Source organism: Leptodactylus fuscus, chromosome 7, assembly GCF_031893055.1.
Source record: "Leptodactylus fuscus isolate aLepFus1 chromosome 7, aLepFus1.hap2, whole genome shotgun sequence".
Lineage (NCBI taxonomy): Eukaryota > Metazoa > Chordata > Amphibia > Anura > Leptodactylidae > Leptodactylus > Leptodactylus fuscus.
Window position 1 is genome coordinate 92,349,892 of NC_134271.1, and position 23,573 is coordinate 92,373,464.

A 23,573-nucleotide genomic window follows, 5' to 3' on the forward strand; every position below is an offset into this window, starting at 1 on the left:
CTTTGTATCTTTACTGCTGCAGCAACCTCACCTCAAAAAAAAGATGGCAGGACTTCAGAAACAGCTGTCAGCCGGGAAGGAGCATCTCTGCAGCTAGCCTGGACCCAAACATGAGCTTCAAGGCAGCCTGGAGTGAGAGTATCAGCACATCCAGGCCACTAAGGACAGTCCATGAGCATTCAGCCTCCTGTAGCCAGCAGCAGATGCATGATCAGCAGTCCCCAGCCACACAGGAGATCAGCCACTAATCTCACAGCAAAGCTGTCAGCTCCACATCCACAATAAGAGCCCATCTTAAGGAGCCAGAGCAGACAGGAAGCCTGCAGAATGAGGTAGGAGACCTCCTCCTTTCTATGGGTGCATGTATGAAGGGGGGAGTGGGCTTTGCAACAATATGAATACAATGTAGCAATGTCAGGACAGTGTTGCAGTGCTGGGTTGTCTGACTGTGGATGACATATCCATTCATTGTGCCTGTGGACAGATCATGCACATGAAGGGGGGTTGGCAGAGGGACCCCTAACCACACTGCCCACCTCCTCATTCCCTGTCACTATGCATGGACCCAGCACATACACAATGACACTAACACAGACTGATGGCAAGAAGGGGGGTGGGCTATTGTGCTGCACAGTTTAACCCACTATGTCCATTTCTCTTGCATTAACCCCTGCACTGCCTCAAATTAGCCACATCTATGGACATTATAGTGTAGAGGGGGAGGGGTTGGCTGAGAAATGTAAAATGTAACCATTCACAACCCAGAGCAGAATGCAGGGGGACTGTCATGCCTGGATCTGCATGGCAGAGAAAGGGTTACAACCTTCATTCCAGCAAACCAATGTAAATGTGTCCTCTATAATGACATCATCATTGGATATAGCCTGTGTGTGATGCTGAGGACACCAGCAGATATGCATTTGCAGTAAGTAATAATTTGTGGTTGCCAATTAATGTGTAATCTGTATATATAGTTATTATTATAGTGATTATGATATAGAGTGGGGGTGGGGAGATTGGTGGGTGACACTTAGGTTATATAGATGTGTAATAAATGTATATATAGCCATACAAGTGAGCAACTGCACATATATATGGTGTGTATGTATATATATATATATATATATATATATATATATAGTATGAGCTCATGTATGTGTGTATCTGTATGTACATGGTGACCCTCTAGTAGAATTCTCCTGCCTCTGGATGACAGGCACATAACCACCATGGTCTTAAAGCAGCATCAGACCATTTTTTCTGCACTGGCATGTTCCTCGGCAGCCATACTGGTCCAGGGTCTCTGATATAAAACTGTCTTGTCCGTTTCTCATTATATATTGTGTATCCTATGGAGAATACTATAATATCATATATGTGTGTATACATATAGTATATATGTATGTGTGTGTGTGTGTATATATATATATATATATATATATATATATATATATAAAATTATATGTATGTATTCACAAATATACTTAATGTGACAATGTGACAGTCATTTTCATCGGGCGCCAACATATTATACCATATGTACAGCTGTTCAGTAGGACTGTAGATTGGGGGCCACTGTCACCTTAAATGCATCTTCCTGCTGTCTATTAGATTTCATGTCATGGACTGAGCTCATGACTTTCATGGCTTACAGCTATTGATGCATTATTGTAAAAATATATAGTTTGATGAACTATTGGAGGTTGTACTTGTATGGGCCCTTAGCCTTAGCCCAGGTTTGTCTCATTTCAATAGGAAATTATTGTTGTAAGCTCTCATAGCTAACCGAGTCTCAGTGACTCATTGGTCATGGTGATTAGTATTATAACACTGATGTCCGGTCATTAACCGGTCTTTTAATAATTTCTTGAATTACCGATATATATTGTCCTGGAATCCAGTTATATTGGTTGAAAACAATGTTTGGATATCTGTAACTGGTCATACACAAGTGAATTACACGTAGGTGCTACCATATTACCTCTTAACCTCTCTGCAATGTGGATGGGAAGTAGCGTCCATCCAATATGGTGCCCAGGGTCGGACTGGCCTGCCGGAGCACCGGGGGATCCCCCGGTGGGCCCCAGGCCCCGACTATATTTTTGATCTTTTTATTTTTAATAAAGTATAGGCAGGGGCCCGATCTGCATGATCAAGGGCCGATCGGGATGGTTAGGGGACCGATCGGGGCCCTGACATTGCAATTCGGGCCCCTGCTCAAGTGGAGGCTTAGGTGTCCTGTCACCTACCTACGCAGAGCTACGGCTGCCGGCGTAGCGCTGCGGGGGGCGGGAGAACGTCTGCAGTTGGGCCCGCCCCCATGTATCCTGGAAACGAATTGGCCAATCCAGCCGCAGCTCTTTTCCTGATGCGTCAGAGCAGAGCGCGGCGGCTGGATTGAAGAAGCGGAGGCCAGACCTGCAGACAGCGACAAGGTAAGTGGGAATTTTACAAATAAAAAAAAACTGCTTTTATTGTCCCCTATTTTGCCCCCCAAATCTTTCAATTACTACAACTCCCAGCAGCTCCAGATGTCCTGGAGCTGCTGGGAGTTGTAGTGCACCCACCCCATAGGTAATGTCTCACTGTATTGTTATGCTGGAGCCCTAGAAAAGGACACCAGCATAACAATAGAGTGGGACATTATCTATAGGGTGGGTGGACTACAACTCTCAACAGTTCCAGGGCATCTGGAGCTGCTGGGAGTTGTAGTCCACCCACCCTATAGATAATGTCCCACACTATTGTTATGCTGGTGTCCTTTTCTAGGGCTCCAGCATAACAATACCCAAGTTTCAGAAATCACTGAGGACTTGGGTATATGCCTTTCACTTTGAAAATGGCTGACACCTGGCAGACCTCATTATGTTAATGAGGTCTGCCACTGTCTGGGTGTAACTGCCATTTTGGCAGCCCACCTCTCCATCATTCTGGTCCCATTGTGGACCTGTATGACGGAGAGCTTGCCGCTGTTGTGAACCTAGCATTAGGCTATGGCTGCACTATAACTTTTGTCATACAACCAAAGATGTGTCGCCCTGTGATTCTTTCCCTTATGTTAGTGAATGGAGTCACATTGCAACCTGAGGGACCCAATGCGACTCCATTCACTAATGTGAAAGAGTCCCAAAGTGACACTGTGATCTTTGGTTGCATGACGGAAGTAGTAGTGTAGCCATAGCCTTATGTTACATTCACAACAGCGGCAATCTCTCCGTCATACAGGTTTTTTTATCTTTCAGGTTGTGATGGATCGATTGGATTACATCGGATTCGTTGGACTCCATCGATGATCATCTTTTTTTTTTTTTTTTTTTTTTAATAAAATGGTCAACGAGGGTTGTCTGAGGGAGTTTTTATTTCAGTAAAAAAAAATTCTCTCATGTCTCTTGATTTATTTTTTTTAAAAATATTTCTTACCCCCTTAGTAATGGCGACTGTCTGATAGACAGCATCCATTACTAAGGTGTGGCTTAGTGTTAGCTGGTGAATAGTCTAGCACTAACCCTCCAATTATTACCCCGGTACCCAACACCATCAGGGGTGCCGGGAAGAGCTGGGTATCGTCCAATACCCAGCTGTCTAAAGAGACTGCTGGGGATTGGGGTGGTCGCAGGCTGGTATTATAAGGCTGGGAAGGGCCAAAAACCATGGCTCTTGCCACCCTTGTAATGTCAGGCTGCTGCTGCTTGTTATATCTGGCTGGTTATTAAAAATTGGGGGGACCCTATGTCATTTTTTTTCTAATTATAAAGCAACATAGGGTCCCCCCAATATTTATGAGCCAGTCAGATACAACAAGCAGTATCCTGACATTACAAGGGTGGAAGTGGCATGGTTTTTGGCCCTTCTCAGCCATTATACCAGCCTGTTGTTTTCGGCCTTTTCCAGCCTAAGGGTCAGTGCACACTGAGTTTTTTGGTGCTTATTTTGAGTTCTATTGGGAGGCTTTTTTTGGAGGCTGATTTTGAGGCGGATTTAGCGTCACAGTAAGCACCAAAAAATTCAGTGTGCACTGACCCTAATAATTCCAGCCTGTGACTGCCCCAATCCTCAGCAGTCTCTATTAAACAGCCGGGTATTGGATGATAACCAATTCTCCTCAGCATTAGGTAGCGGGGTAATAATTAGAGGGTTAATGCTAGAATATTCACCACTAATGCTAAGCCACACCTTAGTAATGGATGCCGTCTATCAGTCACCATTACTAAGGGGTAAGAAAGTATTTATAAAAACTCAAGACGTGAAAGAAATGTGTTTTTATTGAAATAGACAAATCGTTGAACGTTTTATTAAAGAATTTTAAAAAAAATAAAACAAAAATGATGATCATCGATGGAATCCAACATAATCCAATGGATTATCGTAACCTGAAAGAGAAAAAAAACACAGCATAAGGGGCCATTCACATGGAGTAACGCCTCGCGTGTATCAGAGGCGTACACGCCGGCGTTACAGCAGGGCTGCTGAGCACTTCCCATTCACTTCAATGGGAGCACTCATAACGCCGCTGTAACGGCGGTGCTACGAGCGCTCCCATTGAAGTGAATGCCCTGCCGTAACGCCGGCGTGTACGCCTCTGATACACATGAGGCGTTACTCCATGTGAATGACCCCTTATAAAGAAAAATTATACTCATGTTACGTCCTCACCCGTTCGAACTCCTGCACCATTCTCTTGCCGCGTTGTACAGTGCAGGAGGCCTGTCTGCTTATGATTACCTGCTCCTGGTCTCTTGTCATTGTGTTGTTATTGTTAGAGTGCATTCACACAGAGGAAAATACCGGTGAATTTGGTGTGGAATCTGCATTAGATTCAGCGCTAAAAAAAGCCTCCCATTGACTTCAATGGGTTGCTTTGCAGAAAAAGGAACCCATTGAAGTCAATGGGAGGCTTTTTTTTCAGCGCTGAATCTGTCACGGATTCCACACCAAATTCAGCCATTTTCCACCGTGTGAATGCACCCTAAGGGGTGTTTGCGTTGTGTTTGAAAGCTTATCTGCCAATCAAGCCTGGGACGGGTTCTGGGCTTCCTGTATTGTGTGTGAAAATGCACTTTAAACGTGCATAATGGCAAAAACTGGACGGGCGATATTTAATATGGCAGGAGGGTGGGCCCCTGGAAATAATCCCACTGGTGGGCCCTAGGCACCCCAGTCCGACCCTGATGGTGCCCCTTCTTTTCATGGAAGACTATGGTGAAATTACAATATTTGATTGTTCCTGCTAACACAGCGGTCCTGTTAACTTACACCTGGCTTTATTAAGTAAGGCTGTGGCAAAAAAAAACAAAAACGCTGTGTTTTACATTAACTGCAAAGTGGATGGGATTCTGGCTAATCCCAACACCACTTCAGAAAAAAATCTGCAGTGGAAATGCTGCGATTTCAGATTTCAGCATTTTAATTTACAGACCATATAGCTATAATATAGGTATAATGGAGGCAGAAAGTCTGCAGAGGATAACTCTATGGACCTTCTGTGAAAAATGCTGCAGAAAAAAAAGCGACACAATTCTGCTGCAGTTTGGTACATGGGGCCTTATCCTAAAGGGGATTTCCTACAAGAAACTGAACTACTACTGATCACAAGGGGTCCTACAGTCTTAGGGTTAGTTCACACGGGGATACCACGTGTGCACATTCTGTCGCGACTGCTGCGACGGGATGCCAGTGCAGTGCACGGCATCCTGTCGTGGCTTTCCTCTCCGGATTAGGCCCAAATGAATGGACTAGTCCAGAGGGTGCTGTCGCGAGGCAGACGCCGCGGCTGAATCAGTGAATAGGTGACCATTGCTACCTCTGTAACCTATGACTACAAGATCAGACTACACAGTCTTTGATTGTAGTCTGTAGCCATGGAGACACATAACTGCATAGAAGCTGTATACATCACTTTTTTTTTTAATGAAGATTTTTTTTAAGGTGCTAGATTTGTTTATGCATTGAATAAACAATATAAAAAACAAAAATGGCTGCTGAGGGTCGTGTGGTGTTGCCACTCTATTCCACAAAAGTGAATGAGGGTGAGCTGCAGTACTAGACATGACCCATGGACTGGCACTGTTCTGGGGGAAAACAGCCACTTTCTTATCCTAATACAACCCTTTATAGCAAGAAGAGTATGTGGTTGTAGAAGTACACATACATTTTACCATGGGTATGTACATGCTTTGTATAGTTACAGTGTGGGCCTCCATTTCCTCTGCTAGCCCCCCAGTCTTACAATGAGACCTGTAGCAGCAGTTTAGCTGCTTCTGTGAGGTGTTCTGGTTGGTCTCATACTCCATGTGTGAAGCACCAGTAAAGGTTATTAATGTAGCAGGACTTGTGGATAAATAGGCCTGAGGTTTATAAAATAGCAGCGTCTTGTGATCTGAAGACCTTGTGTAAATGTTTAGTCTGTTCGGGCGCCTTGCTGTAATTCATTGCGAGTGACATTTCTGTAATAAGAATAGCTGCAAATAGGCAACGTAACAAAATGTCTCACATGACCATCATATTTATCAGGGGGACATGCTGTTCAATTCAGACAGAGAAAGAAGTACACAAGTATTTGGGAAAGTGAGGGGGGAGGGGGTTTGTTTTGTTTTTTTAGTTTTCCGCTAAGTCAAGGTCTAGTTTAGGACTTAGTCTTAAAAAATCCCCATCCCATGAAAATCCCCATCCTCTTTACACTTTCCAGTTTCATATCCCGATCTAGGCCTACGTTCACATCTGTGCTAGAGTTTCCATTGGAGACACTGTCGCAATGTCCGACTTTTCCTCCACTAGTTTCAGTTTTAAAATGATGGACACCATGTAACCGCTATTTTAGCAGACCGCCTCTCTGCTATTCTGGTCCTCGAACAAACCAGAACAACGGACATGCAAAGCTAGTGTGAACCTAGCGTAACCTGTCTAATTCAATAATTTATATGTATGTTTGGATATTGTCCCCATCTCACAAAACTTTGAGACATCTGGCTACTGCTAGAGCTCTGCCCTACGTCTCAGATGAGGTGAGGAGCAATGCTGAACCTTCAATTGTAAGGATGAGGATCCCTGTGCTCAAGTCCCTACCAAGTACAAGAATTTTGGAGTTTTCTTTCTCTTGGTAGCCGTCTACAATGTCTGGCCAGACATTGTATCACTGTGATGGCCATTGACACGTTCAGCATGAAATGCCAGGTCCCCTATGGTCACTCAAAGTCCAAATCCATACAACTGCATGCTTTGTTAATGTGCTAGCCATGTTTTTAATGGTTAGCACACTGACCCATTATTATATGGGGCCTGCGCGCTTGTGATTCCCAGAAAAAAGTCTGTGAGCCTTTGCAAGTTTATATGGAGATTTATAGCATGTTCACAGTAGTATGGTCCTGAAATTGGAGCATCCTTGCAGACATCCATTCTATGGACCAACAGTCTGTGGGAAAAGAATGGAGGCTTGCTTTATTTTGGTCTATTTTTATTAGATGTGAAAAACGGATTAACCATGGACAGCACACGGCCCAAAAAAGAAGGTGATTAAAACTGGTGTGTGTTGAAAAATGGGTTTGTGGGGTTGGAGTAGATTTAAGTGCTGGCACATGGGAAATCCCACCAGAGTCCCTTAATAATTCTGGCACATAGTCCACCAATACACAAATGGATTAAGACTGGCGGAAAGAGCCCTGATTCTAGCAAGTCCCATCCACATATTGAGGAAAACTACGTGCAGCAGACACGCTGCGATTTCCCAAATTTTTGGAAAATCTCAGCATGTTATTTATACCTACGGAAACACTAGCGGTTTTCCTATAGTTATAATGGAAGCAGAAAGACTTGTGAGGCTTTAGCCTAAAGTGGTTTTCCGTGATAAATGAAAACTCACTGGGGGCCAGGGACGATAAGCAAAAAAAAAAAAAAGTTTATTGAATTTTCTTAATCTCATTCATCAATTCTGCATAGCAAGTATCAGATTTCATTGCACTAAACAGGGAGTCTACCACCATAGATGACCATGTCCACACTTTCTTATGCAGTAACTTTTTTTTAGAGGTGGGCAGATTGTCTTGTAACAAGCTCATTCCAAGGATTCCAAATTGGTAATTCTTTTACAAAACTAAAACGGCTGCCACATGAAGCGACCCCAGAGTATAATAGGTGGAGGCCCAGAGAACGTGACAAAAAAACCAAACTCATACTCACCTTCTGTTACCTCTCTTAGGCCTCCTTATGGCATCCAGCAGTCTTCTATGACACCATTCACGCAGGTTCATTGCTGAGGCCTGTGATTGACATCATGACGCTCAGCGTGGCCATATGACCACTGGTGGCCCAATCATGGGCTGATGACGTCAGAGAGAGTGCCGGATGCCTGCCTATAATGTCACTTTTCACTTTGACATAGCTTCAGCTGTGTTTGCCTTAAAGAACTAGAAATTGGATAGATCACTTCCTAGGAGCACTAAGGCCCCGTTCCCACAGAATAACGCGCCGCTCATTTAGACACGTAAACATTTGTCAGAGTGAGGCGCTTGAAAACAGATCCCATTAGCTTCAATGGGTGCTGACTTATGTGTGCTACACATTGAAATCAATGGGAGGCTTTATAACCCATTGATTTCAATGTGCAGCACGAGTAAGCCGGCACCCATTGAAGTCAATGGGATCTGTTTTGAAGCGCCTCGCTCTGACACATGTTTACGTGTCTAAATGAGCGGCGCGTTAGTCCGTGGGAACGAGGCCTTAGTGCTCCTAGGAACTGATCTATCTAACTGATCCCATTGACTTCAATGGGTGCCAGCTTACGCACGCTGCACATTGAAATCAATGGGTTATAAAGCCTCCCATTGATTTCAATGTGTAGCACACATAAACCAGCACCCACTGAAGTCAATGGGATCTGTTTTGAAGCGCCTCGCTCTGACATGTGTTTACGTGTCTAAATGAGTAGCGCGTTACTCCGTGGGAACAGAGCCTAAGAGTATTCTACACGTTTTCTTAAAGAGGACCTTTCACCATATCTGGGCACAGGCAGTTCTATATACTGCCGGAAAGCTGACAGTGCGCTGAGTTCAGCGCACTGTCGGCTTTCCCGATCTGTGCCCGGTGTGAAGAGCTTACGGCCCGGTACCGTAGCTCTTCTATGGTCAGAAGGGCGTTTCTGACCATTAGCCAGGAACGTCCTTCTGCCTCGCGGCGCCTATCGCTCTGTGCTGTGGTGCGAGGAGGAACGCCCCCTCCCTCTGCTCACAGTACTCGTCCATAGACGAGCATTATCAGGAGAGGGAGGGGGCGTTCCTCCCGGCTCCACAGCACAGCGCGATAGGCGCCGTGAGGCAGAAGGACGTTCCTGGCTAATGGTCAGAAACGCCCTTCTGACCATAGAAGAGCTACGGTACCGGACCGTAAGCTCTTCACACCAGGCACAGATCGGGAAAGCCGACAGTTTGGACAGCTTTCCGGCAGTATATAACACTGCATGTGCCCAGATATGGTGAAAGGTCCTCTTTAAGCCAATTTAAGCTAAGTCCCCACAGGTCGTATCCACAGCACTAAAGAGCTGCGGGAAGAACCGCTGCATGAATGCATTGCGGTTCTTTCCGCAGCACTTTTAAGAGAAAGTTCACAGAGTTTTTCTCTGTGGACTTTCTCTTAACATTATATCTATGGGAAAGCCACCAGCTTTTCCTTTAGATATAAGTGACATGTTGCGATTTGGCTTTGCAAATCGCAGCGTGTCCACGCTGCAATCTTTTCCGCAAAGTAGGGATGGGATTCGCATGAATCCCATCCACTTTACCTGCACTGTACAATGTCGCAATTTTTCCCGCAGCGTCTCCGCTGCGAGCAAATCGTGGTGTTTCCGGTCCGTGGGGCCCCGGCCTTAAAGTGTTTTTCTCCCGAAAACAAACCAAGGACCTGAGCCACCTATGAATCTTGATAGGTTTGTCTATCTCTACTTTTGTTCTTTATGCAAATTAGCTATCCAACCAGGGGCATCCAGTGGTAGACTCCCATTAACATTCTGTTCATGAACCAGGAGAATCGACATGTACAAAAACAGAGGTGGGAAAGTTTTATAATACATGACCTTGGAGGGCTGAAGCCGCATGTGGCGGTAAAGTTATTTTTTATTGCATTTTTTGTTTATTCAGAGGTGGCTAATATTGTAGAAATTTCTTCTACCAAAAATCAGTTCTATCCTTCTAGAGCTGCGTTCACACAATTCAGTTTTTGAATAGTCTTTTGCCTTTGTATGCAATGGTAACCAATTAAGGCTAAGAGCACATTCACAAGACAACTCGGTCCACGTGTTGGCCAGATTTACTGGCTTGCACGTTATGCTGGGAGAGGGACTCCTAGCAGTATAGTTATCTATACTGCTAGGAGTCCATGACTAAACTGCTAGGAGTCCCTGCCATTCAGAGACATATTGTCCCATACTGTAATCGGTAGGGGACAGTATGTCGCTGGGAGGCAGGGACTCCTAGCAGCATATATAACTATCATGTGAATGCGCCCTAAAGCTAAATTGGCGAAATTCACCTAAAAAACACTGCAGAGGAAACACAATCTGAAACGTTCTTCATTTTCACTGCATTTTACATTTATGCCTCTCCCCATATAAGTCTATGAGGAAAACATGAAAACAAAGCATTCTCACAAGTAAAATTAACTTGCTGCTACATTTTTCAAAAACTCTTGCTTCTTTAAAAACACAGTTTTTTCTTTTCTGCAGCATTTTTTCCTATAATGTGTGAATGAGATTAAATGAATTCTTATCTCTTTTGCTGCTACATTTCCACAACAGCCAAAAATACTGTATCTCTGTAACATGTCTCCGGCCTAAAAATACAAAACTTGCCACTTTAAAAAAAACCCAAACATGCATTTTTCTTAGGCCCTATTCAAATCTGCGTTCGCGTTTCTGTTCAGGGAGTCCACTTGGGCAAGCAGCACTTTTTTTCTCCGCATGTTTCGTACGGAAACCACACGTACCCCACTATGGGGTCTGCGGTTTTCCTTAGGTAACCACTTTTTATGCGCATAGGTTTCCATTCAGGGGTCCCCAAGCGGTATCTCTGAACAGAAACCCGAACACAGATGTGAATAGGGCCTTATGTGTTTTTCAGTTCTATTGCAAAAAGGTGTTGTGTGATTGGGGTTATTTTGGAAGAAAGTGCTTGGATTTCTGCAAGCTAAATTCAGATGTACAGGACAGTCAAGTAAATCTACCATCTCCACCCTTAGGGTAAGTTCACACAGGGTTTTTTGGTCAGGATTTTGAGGCCATATTCGCCTCAAAATCCTGACCAAAAAGACGGCTGCCATTAAAATCAATGGGAAGCGGTCAGTTCTTTTTTTCCGGGAGCCATTTCTTCCAGCTACCGGAAAAATGAAGCGAGATGCTCAATCTTCAGACCGAGTGGCCTCGCGATTCGGCCTAAAGACACACCCTCCTCCGCACTAGGCCCATTCATTTGGCCTAATCTGGAGCAAAGTGCATGACTGGCTGCCGGTGCAGTGCACCAGCATTCAGTCGCGGCTACCCGTTCTTTGGTCTGGAACCTGAGGTGGAAAAAACCTCTGTGTGAGCTTACCCTTAGAGGTTCCTTTGTATAGTTAGGCAGATTAACAATTGGTTATCATTAAGTGATTTTGGCCTCCATTGCTGCATTTTACAGGAGCTGCTGGAGTAGCTCCACAATATGTTAGAGTTCTATATATCTTGCCTCTTTAAAGGGAATCTGTCAAATCTGTTCAGTCTGACAGAAGCTTGTTATACAGCAGTAGGAGCAGAGCAGATTGAAATATAGTTATGTGGGAAAAGATTCAGTATAACATGGCATTTATCTATTGAAATCTCTGCTCCTTGTTTTTAGAAGTCATGGAGTCTGTCCTATCAGTGATTGACCAAGTCCCCTCTATGACTGTGCATACAGAGAGAACTGTCAATCACTGATAGGACCGCCTACTTGACTTATATGTAGAGATATTAATGAATAAATGACAGGTTATACTGGATCTTTCCCCACAAACCTATATATCAATCTGCTCTGCTCCTCCTGCTCTATAACATGCTGTCTGCAGATTGTCCTATACTTTTCATGTGACAGGTTCCCTTCACCTGCCCACTTTACATAGTTTTTTGTCGCTCAGCACTACCCCCTGTTTTTTCCCTGAATTCATTGCTGTATAGATAGCACTTTCTCTGTTCTTTGTATCTTATATATTAGATATGAGAGCAGCTGCTGCTGACTACAAGCTGAAGATGAAAGCGACACAATGTAAACGGATGAACATCTCTGATATTGTGCTGACACTACACTAACCATTAGACATGGCGTGATCTTTCTAAAATGCTGTGGAACAGATTAATCAGAGATACAATGAAGTAGTCTCCCATCCGCAGCACTATGGAATATGTTTGTGATGTAAAAGCAAGAGGAAACAAATAAAATTCCATTATTATAGTTGCCACCAGCAGGTGGAGCTCCATTGTACTGGTGCAATAGCATTGCTGCCTTTTTGTACTGCTGCACAGCACTACTGCTATTTTCTCCCAGAATGGAAAGAGGGTAATAACAAAACCTTTATAAGTACCCCATATTCTACAAACATTGTAGAACTAATTATATAAAGTTTACACTTATGGCTAGCTTGGTCTGTGGTATAATATTCCATTTTAAGGTGTGCTACGTCTCATTTTAGCCATGTCCCTTCCAAGCAAGTAGTACAGGCTGCAAAACTGAACAAAAAATGTCACAAAGATGTTCATAAGGGTCCATTCACACTGAGTTCTTTGGCGAGAATTTTGGCGCTGAATCCGTGTCAGAATCCACGTGGAAAAAAAAAAGGCCTCACCATAGAGTACTATGGGGTCTGCTTACTTTTTTTTTCCGCTAGTGTAAAAATGCTTCTTTCGGGTGGATTCCGGCTGCAAAAACCAACACAGTCAATGGGAAGTGGAAAATCCACGAGGAATTGGCGTTTTTTTCAAGGTCCATACACTGTGCTGGAGGAAAAACCTTTCCTAATTCTTGAAGCGGATTTTTTCCTTGCCAAAATCCTCACCAAAAAGCTCCGTGTGAATGGACTCTAAGGTCAGGAAGCCTATGACAGTCAACACCAATATGTCCCCCACTGTTCTCTTCTGACTGCAGTCATCATGAATGATTCCGGCTTTCTGTTCCAATCCAGACAGCGCCTCGTTTTTTATCATGATTCATGATTTTTTTTGCTACGAATAAGAATTGGCTCTTGGGTCTTCAGCTCTTGATAAAGCGATACGTTACAGTCATGGGGCACACTTATGTGGTAAAATGTGCCACCCTTTTTAAAGTGTGACAAAGGGGGCTGTTGCTCACGAAGATTTATAGAATGCGTTTAATCCCTTGAGCCGCACGCTAGTGCCAAGAGCCTCCGGGCAACTTTCCAGGTGTTTTAAAATGTTTAAAACTGAAGACCTTGCACAGAGAAGATGCCATCCTGGCACGCTGCAGTATACAAATGAGGTACAGATATGCTGTTGTGAAAGAGATATTCTTTACTCAGCGAGGTCAAGGGGAAAAAGTGGCACATTTCAGCTTCGACAGATGGCTGATGGTTACAAGGGTGTGTATACTTCAGTTTTCATTGCGCCAATGTATCTCAAATGAAAAATAAAGATTTATAAAGTTTTAATAACATTTTTTTTACCATTTTGTGTATAAGCAGAACTATATGTCTCCATAGTTACACATTTTAAGCAAACCCTGTGTAATCTAATTTTGGGATTATATGTTGCACTTTTCCAGTTTTTCCCCCTTGTATGGCTGACTTCACACTACCGCCGCTGTTCGTCCCAGGGTTTCCGTCGTAAACCCCATGGAAAGTGGACAGGGGACGGCTTGCCGGCGGTCAGCTTTAAAACCAATTCATTTGAATGGGTTTTTAAAGGTGCCTGCTGGTGTCCGTATGCAGCCTCTCCTCTTGGAAACTGTTTTTTTGGGGTTTTTTTGCACAGGCACAAAGTCGTGGATGCAGGACTTTGTGTCCGTGCAAAAAAAAAAAAAAAAGGTTTTCAGATGGAGAGGCCGCATATGGACACCGGTGTTTTGCTTTAAAAACCCATTCAAATGAATGGTTTTTAAAGCTGACCACCGGCAAGCCGTCCCCTGTCCAGTTTCCCCGGGGTTTGCATCATAAACCCCGAGTTGGACAGTGGCGGTAGTGTGAACCCAGCCTTAATCTATAGATGTAGAAGAGGGGGCAGAAAGAAGAGAGTATCACATATCTGGAGGGTCAGACTACACCCAGTAGTCTGGCTAGTGCATGTTCCTGTGCGTGAATGAGGTGTTCCCAATTGAGCCAAAATCTCCCTGGATTTTGTTGGCATCTATGCTTTAAACTTGACAAAAGTTTTACACTATCTTTAGTTGTTCTTGGGGTCAGACCCTGCACACAGATTCATGCAGGAGGATCTTCTGGTGAATCCAAACCCAAGTATGACAAATTCCAAACACATTGGGTCACAAAAGCTTCTGAGAAATGTATGATACAATTGTAGGGGAATTGCACCTATTATACAGGGTGACAGGTTGTCAGACTCATCTACTCTAGACTCAGCCTGGATATCACTTCTGTTGTGCAACTGCGAATGGACTGCATGTCCTCTATTCACATTAGTTCAGGTGTGTGCCACTATAAGACCTCATACACGACTGTAGTTTTTATCCACAATAGTGTATAGAAGTACAATCTCCCTCATTTCTATGGGTCTAGGACAGGGGTAGGGAACCTTCGGCTCTCCAGCTGATGTTAAACTACAATTCCCAGCATGCTCCATTCACTTCCATGGGAGTTCCAAGAACAGCAGAGTAAGAATGCATGCTGGGAGTTGTAGTTTTACAACAGCTGGAGAGCCAACGTTCCCTACCCCTGGTCTAGGACATGCAATTTTTGCAGCTGCGTGTCCATGCCATGTTCAAGGACAGTAAATTATGAAGCGTGTCCTATTTTTGGCTGCATTTGCGGTTCAGACCAGTGCAGGGAATTATACAGGATGTGTGATTGTGAATGACATACTGATACAATGTGGACTTGTTTTGTGTGGATGAGTATTTTTGGGCTGTAAATCCAATATGGTCTTGATATAGAAACGTGTGCTTATTATAAGGGGTATACCTGGGTCCTAATGCCTGTGATCATAGCAATATTATAAATGGCTTGTGGTAGTTGAGGAGCCCTAATGTCAGATCTGCAAGGTCCGCACCTGCCCTACTATTTATCAATTTTAATATTGCTGTCCTCACTTGTGGAGACCCTAATATAATATATGCTATAAATTCTGGATATTTGGTCTGATCTTTATCACTGGCAGATGAAGTAGCAGATTTCTCCTGCACACTCATAGACATTTTGTACCCAGACTTTTGTTCTGGCTTCAGACATCTGTGCATCAGATGGACAAAGGACTCAGCACCCAGCAAGGTATTGTGGGTAGTGGTGTAGAATGCATTTGTACCGGGCATACAGGGCATCTAAATAAAACCTACTGTGTGATAACAATGTAATGACTCCTACCGTGCTAAGCGCACAAGCTGTCTGATCTTTATGAAAGTGGAGCACATGGTAACTTGGCACAGACCCTTACATGTGACTGGGATACGTCTATTGTGGCATTCCTTGGCACTTGCTTATGGAAAACTCTTCATGCACTAACCTACTATTTATTACTGCTATTACTATGGTTGGTCTTTTGTCAGGGACATCAGGTTTTTATGGGGTTAACACACATTTTGGGGGCAAACTGTCTTTAATGAAACCTATATTTATAGGAAAGCTAGGGCACAGGTTGTTATCCAGATCTCCTAGAGCTTACACCTATTGCAGAAGTTTTCAGTACTTTTTTCTTTTTGACAATTATTACCTCTGCATGGCCAAAGTAATGCCCAAATAACACTGCCCAATAAATAAACAGGAATTTGACTCCAATTTAGTTTCTGAGTTCACAAGCTTCCAGGGCCAGTGATGCTCCCCTGGGCATCATCCCACGGGTTGTTTACCCCTAAGACGAGCCCTGGTCATGTGTGCCCTCATAGAGTAATTCATTCTGCTCCCACTACAGTGTCACCCACAGTGTGCCCCATACAGTATAATGGGCCTCCATATAGTCACAGAGTGAACTTAAAAACATAGTCAAATACAATGTGTGCCCCAGTGACGTAGCTATAGGAAGTACAGCGGTAGCAACCACCACTGGGCCTTGGAACTTGATAGGGCCCAAAACCCTCTCTACAGTACAAGAAGATGCCATTATGATAGATAGCACATGGTAAATGACTTTGCATTGGGGCCCAGAAGCTTCAAGTCACACCACTGGTGTACCCCAACCAAAGACTGCAGCTCAGCTGTATTCAAGTGAATAGGACGGGACATAATCTTCAGACAAGAGTGGAAGAAAAGTGGACCCAAAACAAACATTTTATCTCATTCTGTTTTCTTTTTAACCTATAGAAGTAAATGACGTATATACTTTTATATTGTTATCCAATAAATCTCTATTTATCTCATTTACATTTACACTTATATACATTTATTTTCTGGATACCAGTGTATGGCATAGCATAGTTTACAATATTATCCCATACCGTTTTTTACCTGTATACCAGCCATCATATATCACAGGCTTGAGGTGAGCATAGCCTAAACCAGTGATGGCGAACCTATGGCACGGGTGCCAGAGGTGGCACTCGGAGCCTTCTCTGTGGGCACCCATCTGTGGAGCAAAATGTACTGTGTAGGGGTCACTGTGGAGCAGATTGTACTCTGTGTGGTCCACTTTGAAGCAGATTGGACCGTGTGGGGGTCACTGTGGGGCAGCTTGTACTGAGTGGGGACCCTTAACTATTTATATCAAACAGTATTGGTTTTATCGCAGACATGTGATATTATTACAGGTCATAATAACATTGCATGGTCACTATAAAGCAGATCTGTGCGATGTAAATAGTGAACATTGATTGTTCAAAATTATACCAAATGCAGTACAAAATTGTTTCTATAATTGAAAGCGATGTAAAGCCCCATTCACACGACTGTATTTTGCGGGTCCGTAATTGTCTGCACTTGTGGATCTGCACAGTATTAAGTGTAAAAATTGATGTGTTGGCACTTTGCAGTTATCTAGTTGGTTTTGGGTTGCAGTTTGGGCGCTCGGTCTCCAAAAGGTTCACCATCACTGGCCTAAACCATAACATAACCAGTTAATAAATACGGAGGTACCGTAGTATTCTCTCTCTCTCTTCAGGCCCATGCACATGCTGTATATTTTTGCTTTTTTATAACACAGAATATCTGTACCATTGTTTAATATAATTCATTGTAGGACTGAGATAGGGAACTAGACTGCTCATCTGGGGACAATGTCTGATGTGAGTGCATAATGTGTACAGTAGCGAAATACTTTATATAAATAATGGCAAATCAGATATGTGGATTTGGCGTGAAGAATTGTAATAGGGATATGCATTATTCCAGGCTGCCGGTTCTAGGACTATTTTTGCTTTTTAGACTCCAGTCTGCTGGCCGCATTATCCGGCAAGACGGCAGCTACTGCATTAATCAGACCTACAGGAATGGTCACGTGGCTCTGGCTCTCTTTTCGCTGCTCTTCTGCAGCTGGGTAGAGCAGAGGCTGCTGGAGTAGTCCGTGTGACTGAATTCTGCGCACCCTTCCTCCCATTTCATGTCACTCCCGAAATGCACAGCATCCTGACAGTGCAGCAGCCCTGGATGTGACCCTCAGATCTGCTGCAAACCTGCATCCTCCTATGTCTGTGGGGTAAGAGCTGCATAGGCCATGAATGCAGTGGACGATTTCAGGTAGGACATCATAGCAGGAGATTTTTTTTTTTTTTGCAGCTATGCCTGGTGTATTCTATTCTGTGTAGTGAGATATGCTTTTATTATATCTTTACGCTTTACCCTTATTGATGTCTATAACCAGATCATATAGATGGCTGCATACAGGGACATAGCTGCTGTGGTTTTTTTTTTTATAAAATAGGGGAGGAAATAGACCAGAAAGAGAAAAATTGACCGAAAAATAACACATTATAAGGTTTATTCTAATAGAATCAATGGATGCCACTCACGTGCGGGATTTATAGTGAATTGGCACGGTTATGGGATGTGGTATTTGCCCACTCAGCTTTTACAGGTGAAATAAAATCACATTGAAAACATTATACCTTTATAATGTGCACAGCAAAACCGGCGTTGTAAAGTTACTGTAATAATGTGCATGGTAAAAAATTTGATATTCGGTCCCGGGAATGCACCCTGAATCCTGTAACTAAAGATGGGCTTGTATTTATTAGAGCATTTGGACATCGTAGAGGAATGTTTCACTGCTAAGGATCCTGTCTATTAAGAAGAGCTGCTAACAAAACTTTTGGCTTTTGCTTTGATGGATTGGGCTCAACCACATATTACCTGGTTGGCCATAATACTAAAATGTTTGGCCTTCTGCAGCTTCTGCTGGCCCAGGCCCGCTTCCATCTAGAAAGTAGTTATCATTATGACAATACTAATAGAGTTAAGTGATACGATGATAACTAGCTATGGATATCATAGACAGAACAGCAGTGGTTTCAGTACAGCTGGAATCTGGGGAACTCAAACATCTAAGAATAGAGCATAACTGCTAACATGAAAGGATAAGTTCACATTTCTGTTATTTAGTCCATTGCTCTGATCCATCATGGGGTCAGAACAATGGACTGAAAAGTAATAGTGACAGATTCAGACATGACTTTAATGTTAAAAACAAAACAGAAGTGTTCTTTTTCTGACTTTATCTTTGGCTTGATTATATCAGCTTAGATGCATAAATCCCAACTTTCAGAGGTGGCGCATGGTGCTCCATGGTAAATTTGGGTATCATAAGAGTACAACCCCAACCCCTTCGGCCCACCAATTCCCACCTTTATAACTGTGCCGTTACACAATATAATGATCCTTTAGTGGCCCACACAGGGTATCATACACCCTTGTGGCCCCCACACAGTATAGTATCCCACTTATTATGGCCCCAACATTATATTGACCCCTTATTGCAGCCTCTACATTATAATGTCCCCCTCATTGTGGCCTCCATACAATAATGTCCTCTATTGTGGCCCTCGTGGTGTAATGTCCTTCTCAATGTGCCTACCACATTATAATGTCCCCCTCCATGTAGCCTCCACAGTATAATGCAGCTCTTTATATGGCCCCCACATTAAAACATCTTCTTCCTTGTGGCCCCCACAGAAAGGCACACAAACAAGAAAAATAAAATGCTCATCTTACCATATTCCCCTGCTTGGTGAAGCAAGTAGAAGATGACTCCTGGTTTCACCAGTGTACTCAACTTATAGCAGACCTGGGCATTGTGCGGCCCACGGGCCACATCCAGCCCTCTGATTGCTTCTGTCCGGCCCGCATAGCGTGTAGAAGTTATTCAAGGACCTGTGATGATGTCATCACAGCCTAGGATGTCATCACCAGGATAGGCTATGACTCGTTAGGCTATGACTCGTTAGTGGACAGAGCCACATGGTACTGTGTGCTTTCCGCAAGCTGCCGGCAAGGGAGGCTGATAAAGAAGAGAGAAGAGACAGCATGTATGAGCAAGAGAAGGGAACTAGGGGCAGATGTAGGGGGGCAGTTAAACTGAATGCACATGGAGGGGGGACATTAAACTAGGGGCAGATAGAGGGTGATATTAAACTGGGGCAGCTGGAGGAGGATATTAACTATCCCCACTGTTTAATGTCCCCCTCCAGCTGCCCCAGTTTAATGTCCCCTCTAGTTTCTGCTAGTTTATACTGGGGCACCAGGAGTGGGACTTAATACTTTGGGACATTTAGAGGGGAACATTATAATGTGGGGACATATAATGTACGGGTGACTGTAGGAGCATTATACTTTGTGGGGGCACATGGAAAGATGATTGAGAATGGGCAGAGTCAGCGTAGAAGTGGGTGGAGCTAAATTTGCCACGGTGCTCATGGTCCTCTAGAACCGTTACAATTTCTCATGTGGCCCCATGGGAAAATTAATTGTCCACCCCTGACTTATAGCCTTCTTCCAAATTCAGAGGAATTAAAGCTGGAAGATATCTGCCACCTCATGGAGCAGTGGGATGGCATCCGAAATCCAGAACAGTCTTGATGATTATAGAATGTTTGTAGGTACGGAATGTGCAGGAAAAGACCGAGCGACCCCTGGAGAGCTTCTAAACGGCCTTTTTGCAGCTAGGGCATAGTGTAATGTGCAGCAGCTATAAAAGGCAAATGAAGCAAGATGTTAATATAAAAAAACCTATTTCATAAGTGTTTTTATCCTAAAAATACATGTAAAAAAGGGCTGCAGAGGTGTACATAACTTTTAAAGTGGTCTTACCATCCCTAACGCTTATGGCTTATTCACAGCCAACCATACTGTCCCTCAGGTGAAACATCCTGCCTCACTAAAGTCAACTTCCATCCAATCCAGTGCCAGCCATACTGTTACTGTAAACTAGTCAGCACCATTGCTCCACAAGAGAGCCAAACACATTGTCCCTGTAATACAACCAACCACAATGTCACCATAACAGTGCTCGCCACAGTGTCAAATTCAATCTCCATGTCTCTACAATTGATCCAGTCACAGTAGTCCTCATATAATTCAGCAACCAAGCATCCATAGCAGAGCTAGTCAGAGTACCCTCTCAACAGCACCATCCACAATGCGGATTCATAAAAACACCCAGTTACTACTTCTCCGTGTAGTTTCCATGTCGCCATCGCAGTGCTAGCCATAATATTACCATAAAGCAGTGAGAACAATAGCTCTACAACAGAGCGCCCAGGTGCCCCCATTATAGTACCAACCATAATGTCACCATAAAAGATTTTCTGTATACAATGCCCCTCTCCAAAATCAGACTCAGCTACCATGCCTCTACAACAGAGCTAGCACCATTGGCCCTCTCATAAAAGCCAGCTACCATTCCCCATTAGAGATTTCAGGGCACATCATAGTGCCTCCATTATAGTAACCCAATAAGAAAGCCAGCCACAATAAGGTCCCCCACTCCAGGGCACACCATAGTGCCTCCATTATAGTAACCCAATAACAGCGCCATCCACAGTAAGTTAGTCAAACTGCCCCCATAACAGTATCAGTATACATAACAGTATCAGCCACTGTGCCCTTCCAGGGATAGTCAGCCATCCTGCACCACTAAAATCAGCTTCCATGTCTCCAATACAGTGCCAACCACAGTACTACCCTAAACTAGTCACCACCAAGACTCCTCTTAATAGTCAGCCACAGTGCTTTCATAGCAAGCCAGGCACAGTTCCTCCATAACAAAGTCAGTTTCCTACAGTTCTCTCGGTGGCTGAACCATATCCTGGGGTCTCTCCTTGCACCCCCTAGATTATAAGCACATATTGTTAGGCACTTGATTGCCTATGGGCATGTTGCAGGGATTCCAGGAGACATGACCCAATTCTGTTCCCACAGACCCACAGCTGATCCCAGAGTGTTAACTCTGATCATGTTACATTCATCCCTGGCGTTCCTAGGCTTTCATTTTCTGAGAAGGCACATACCCTAGTAACCTGATCTGTAACATCCAGGAGGCATTTGCCCGCTCCTAAATTTAGCATTTACTCTCTTCTCAACCTGGGCATAGTTAAAGGGGCTCTGCAAGGTTGGTTGCCGAAGTTATTGAGCTGTACATAAGGATGAGCAAGTTTCACGCCACCTTACTCCCATTTGCTATGATATACAGACACCACGAAAAGTAGGAAAACGCCAATAAATGGTAAATATCGTGTAATTTGACATTCGATAGTCTGGAAATTTTGATAATCCAGTTCTCAGAATTGCAGGGTATTCTGGATTTTCTGAGCACCCGAAGCAAATCATAAGACTCTTAAAGGTTTTCTGCCCTTAATGGTACTGTCTGTAATTCTGTCCAATAATCCAGAATATTTGGCCATTAATTTTAGATTTAAACGATTTTTTTCCATTCACATAAAAGTAAAGGATTTGATAATGAGAGTCACCTCCTATATCCAGTTACAGTTTAATAAGAGCTGAATCTGTTCCTAACCTATGCAGCACCCAGCTCGCTGCATCACTGAATGGATTGTGCTGGAAGGCGGCGGGTGTATGGGAATAATAGCTGATAAATCAGCTTTGTTACAGGATAGAGGCTGCTGACAGATACATGGGAAATTATAATGAGGGAGAGGGGGAGACAGGGACTTGTGATATTTTAGGATGCAGCTAGGAATTCCATAGTGAATGGAAGACAGTTAATTAAGGTAGATAACAGGCTGTATGGGGGAGGGGTGGCATATTATTTTACATTATTTGCATACAGATGCAACTCTGTTGATGACCTTATCCAATCGTATTCATAGAGGATTGTATAAGATAGCATATAACAGGTTGTGCAGAGAAACATTGCTACTTTGTTCCAAAACAGTGCCACACCCATCCTCAGGTTGTGCAAGGCATTACAGCTAAACCTCATTCAGTTCAATGAAGCTGAGCACCAATTCCTGAAACAACCCACTGACAGACAAAACAGTGTTTTGGAACCGTCATGTCTTCTTTCTTTTTGAGTAGAAAAGTCCTGTAAGGAGAACTTTTCTCTCCGCCGGTTTTAGTATAAAATTAGCGGAGATCTGCCAAATCCCTTCTATAGTCTATATGTAACTGCTTTTTAGGCGGATTGTGACCCGAAGTTCGGAAACCCAAACGTTAGTGTGAAGCTAGCATAAGGCTGTATTCACACAAATTACTGAACATGGCTATGTAAATGAAACGCACTGCGTTTGTTATGCGTGAGTTATGATGTGGTGAGTTCCTGACCAGTCAAATCGCTACTGTACTGAACTGACATAAAGCTGTGATTACAGGAGTGCGGCGGCCGGCCAGGAGCTCCCCACATCGTAACTCAATATGTGTCATTGATCTCCATTCACATAGACGTGTTCAGTGCAGAATATACGGCCTACACACGGGCTGTGTGTCCTGGATGGAGCTTGGCCGTGTGAGTATAGCCTGTTATGTGTTTATTTGGCTATGGCCACAAACCAATGAAACAATGCAGAAATGATCAACATTTTATGGATATGCAAATCAGTCTTCAAGTGCACTGGGGGCGGGACGGATTTGCCTACAGACAACAATAATTCCAAAAAGGGGGCACCCCCACTAAATAGGATAAAACGTTTTATCCTATTTAGTGGGGGTGCCCCCTTTTTGGAATTATTGTAAAATTGGCAACCCTTGATCCAGTGTGTTCTAATACAGACAACAATAATGCTGACAACTTTAAAGGGATGTCAATGGACAGTGATTCCTTCTGGAGTATTTGTCGCTATCTGTACGCAAATTTAGCAAATTGGGCTCCGACCCAGTGAACTTGCAAGTTGATTTTCATATAGCTAAAATGATGATTATTTCTGCATTGCTATATCAGTTTATGGCCACAAAGGTATGTTCCTGCTCCTATTAGAGTCCCTTACATTGTATTATTATTGGTTTCCAAAGCATTGTAGACCTCACAG

General features: G+C 43.5%; 1 protein-coding gene across 6 annotated transcripts in view; it reads left to right on the forward strand.

Moving 5' to 3' along the window:
- The window catches only part of EVL (Enah/Vasp-like), a 122,811-nt gene continuing 99,238 nt past the window's right edge, over positions 1–23,573 (forward strand). For 2 of the 6 annotated variants that reach the window (XM_075282516.1, XM_075282519.1), the window contains exon 1: positions 360–925. In XM_075282516.1, the coding sequence (XP_075138617.1) occupies positions 894–925 (32 nt within the window). In that variant the 5' untranslated portion in view covers positions 360–893. Of the gene's footprint in view, positions 333–359; positions 926–17,619; positions 17,836–23,573 lie in introns of those variants that run through there. The other 4 variants (XM_075282518.1, XM_075282521.1, XM_075282522.1 and 1 more) reach the window with 4 other exon arrangements.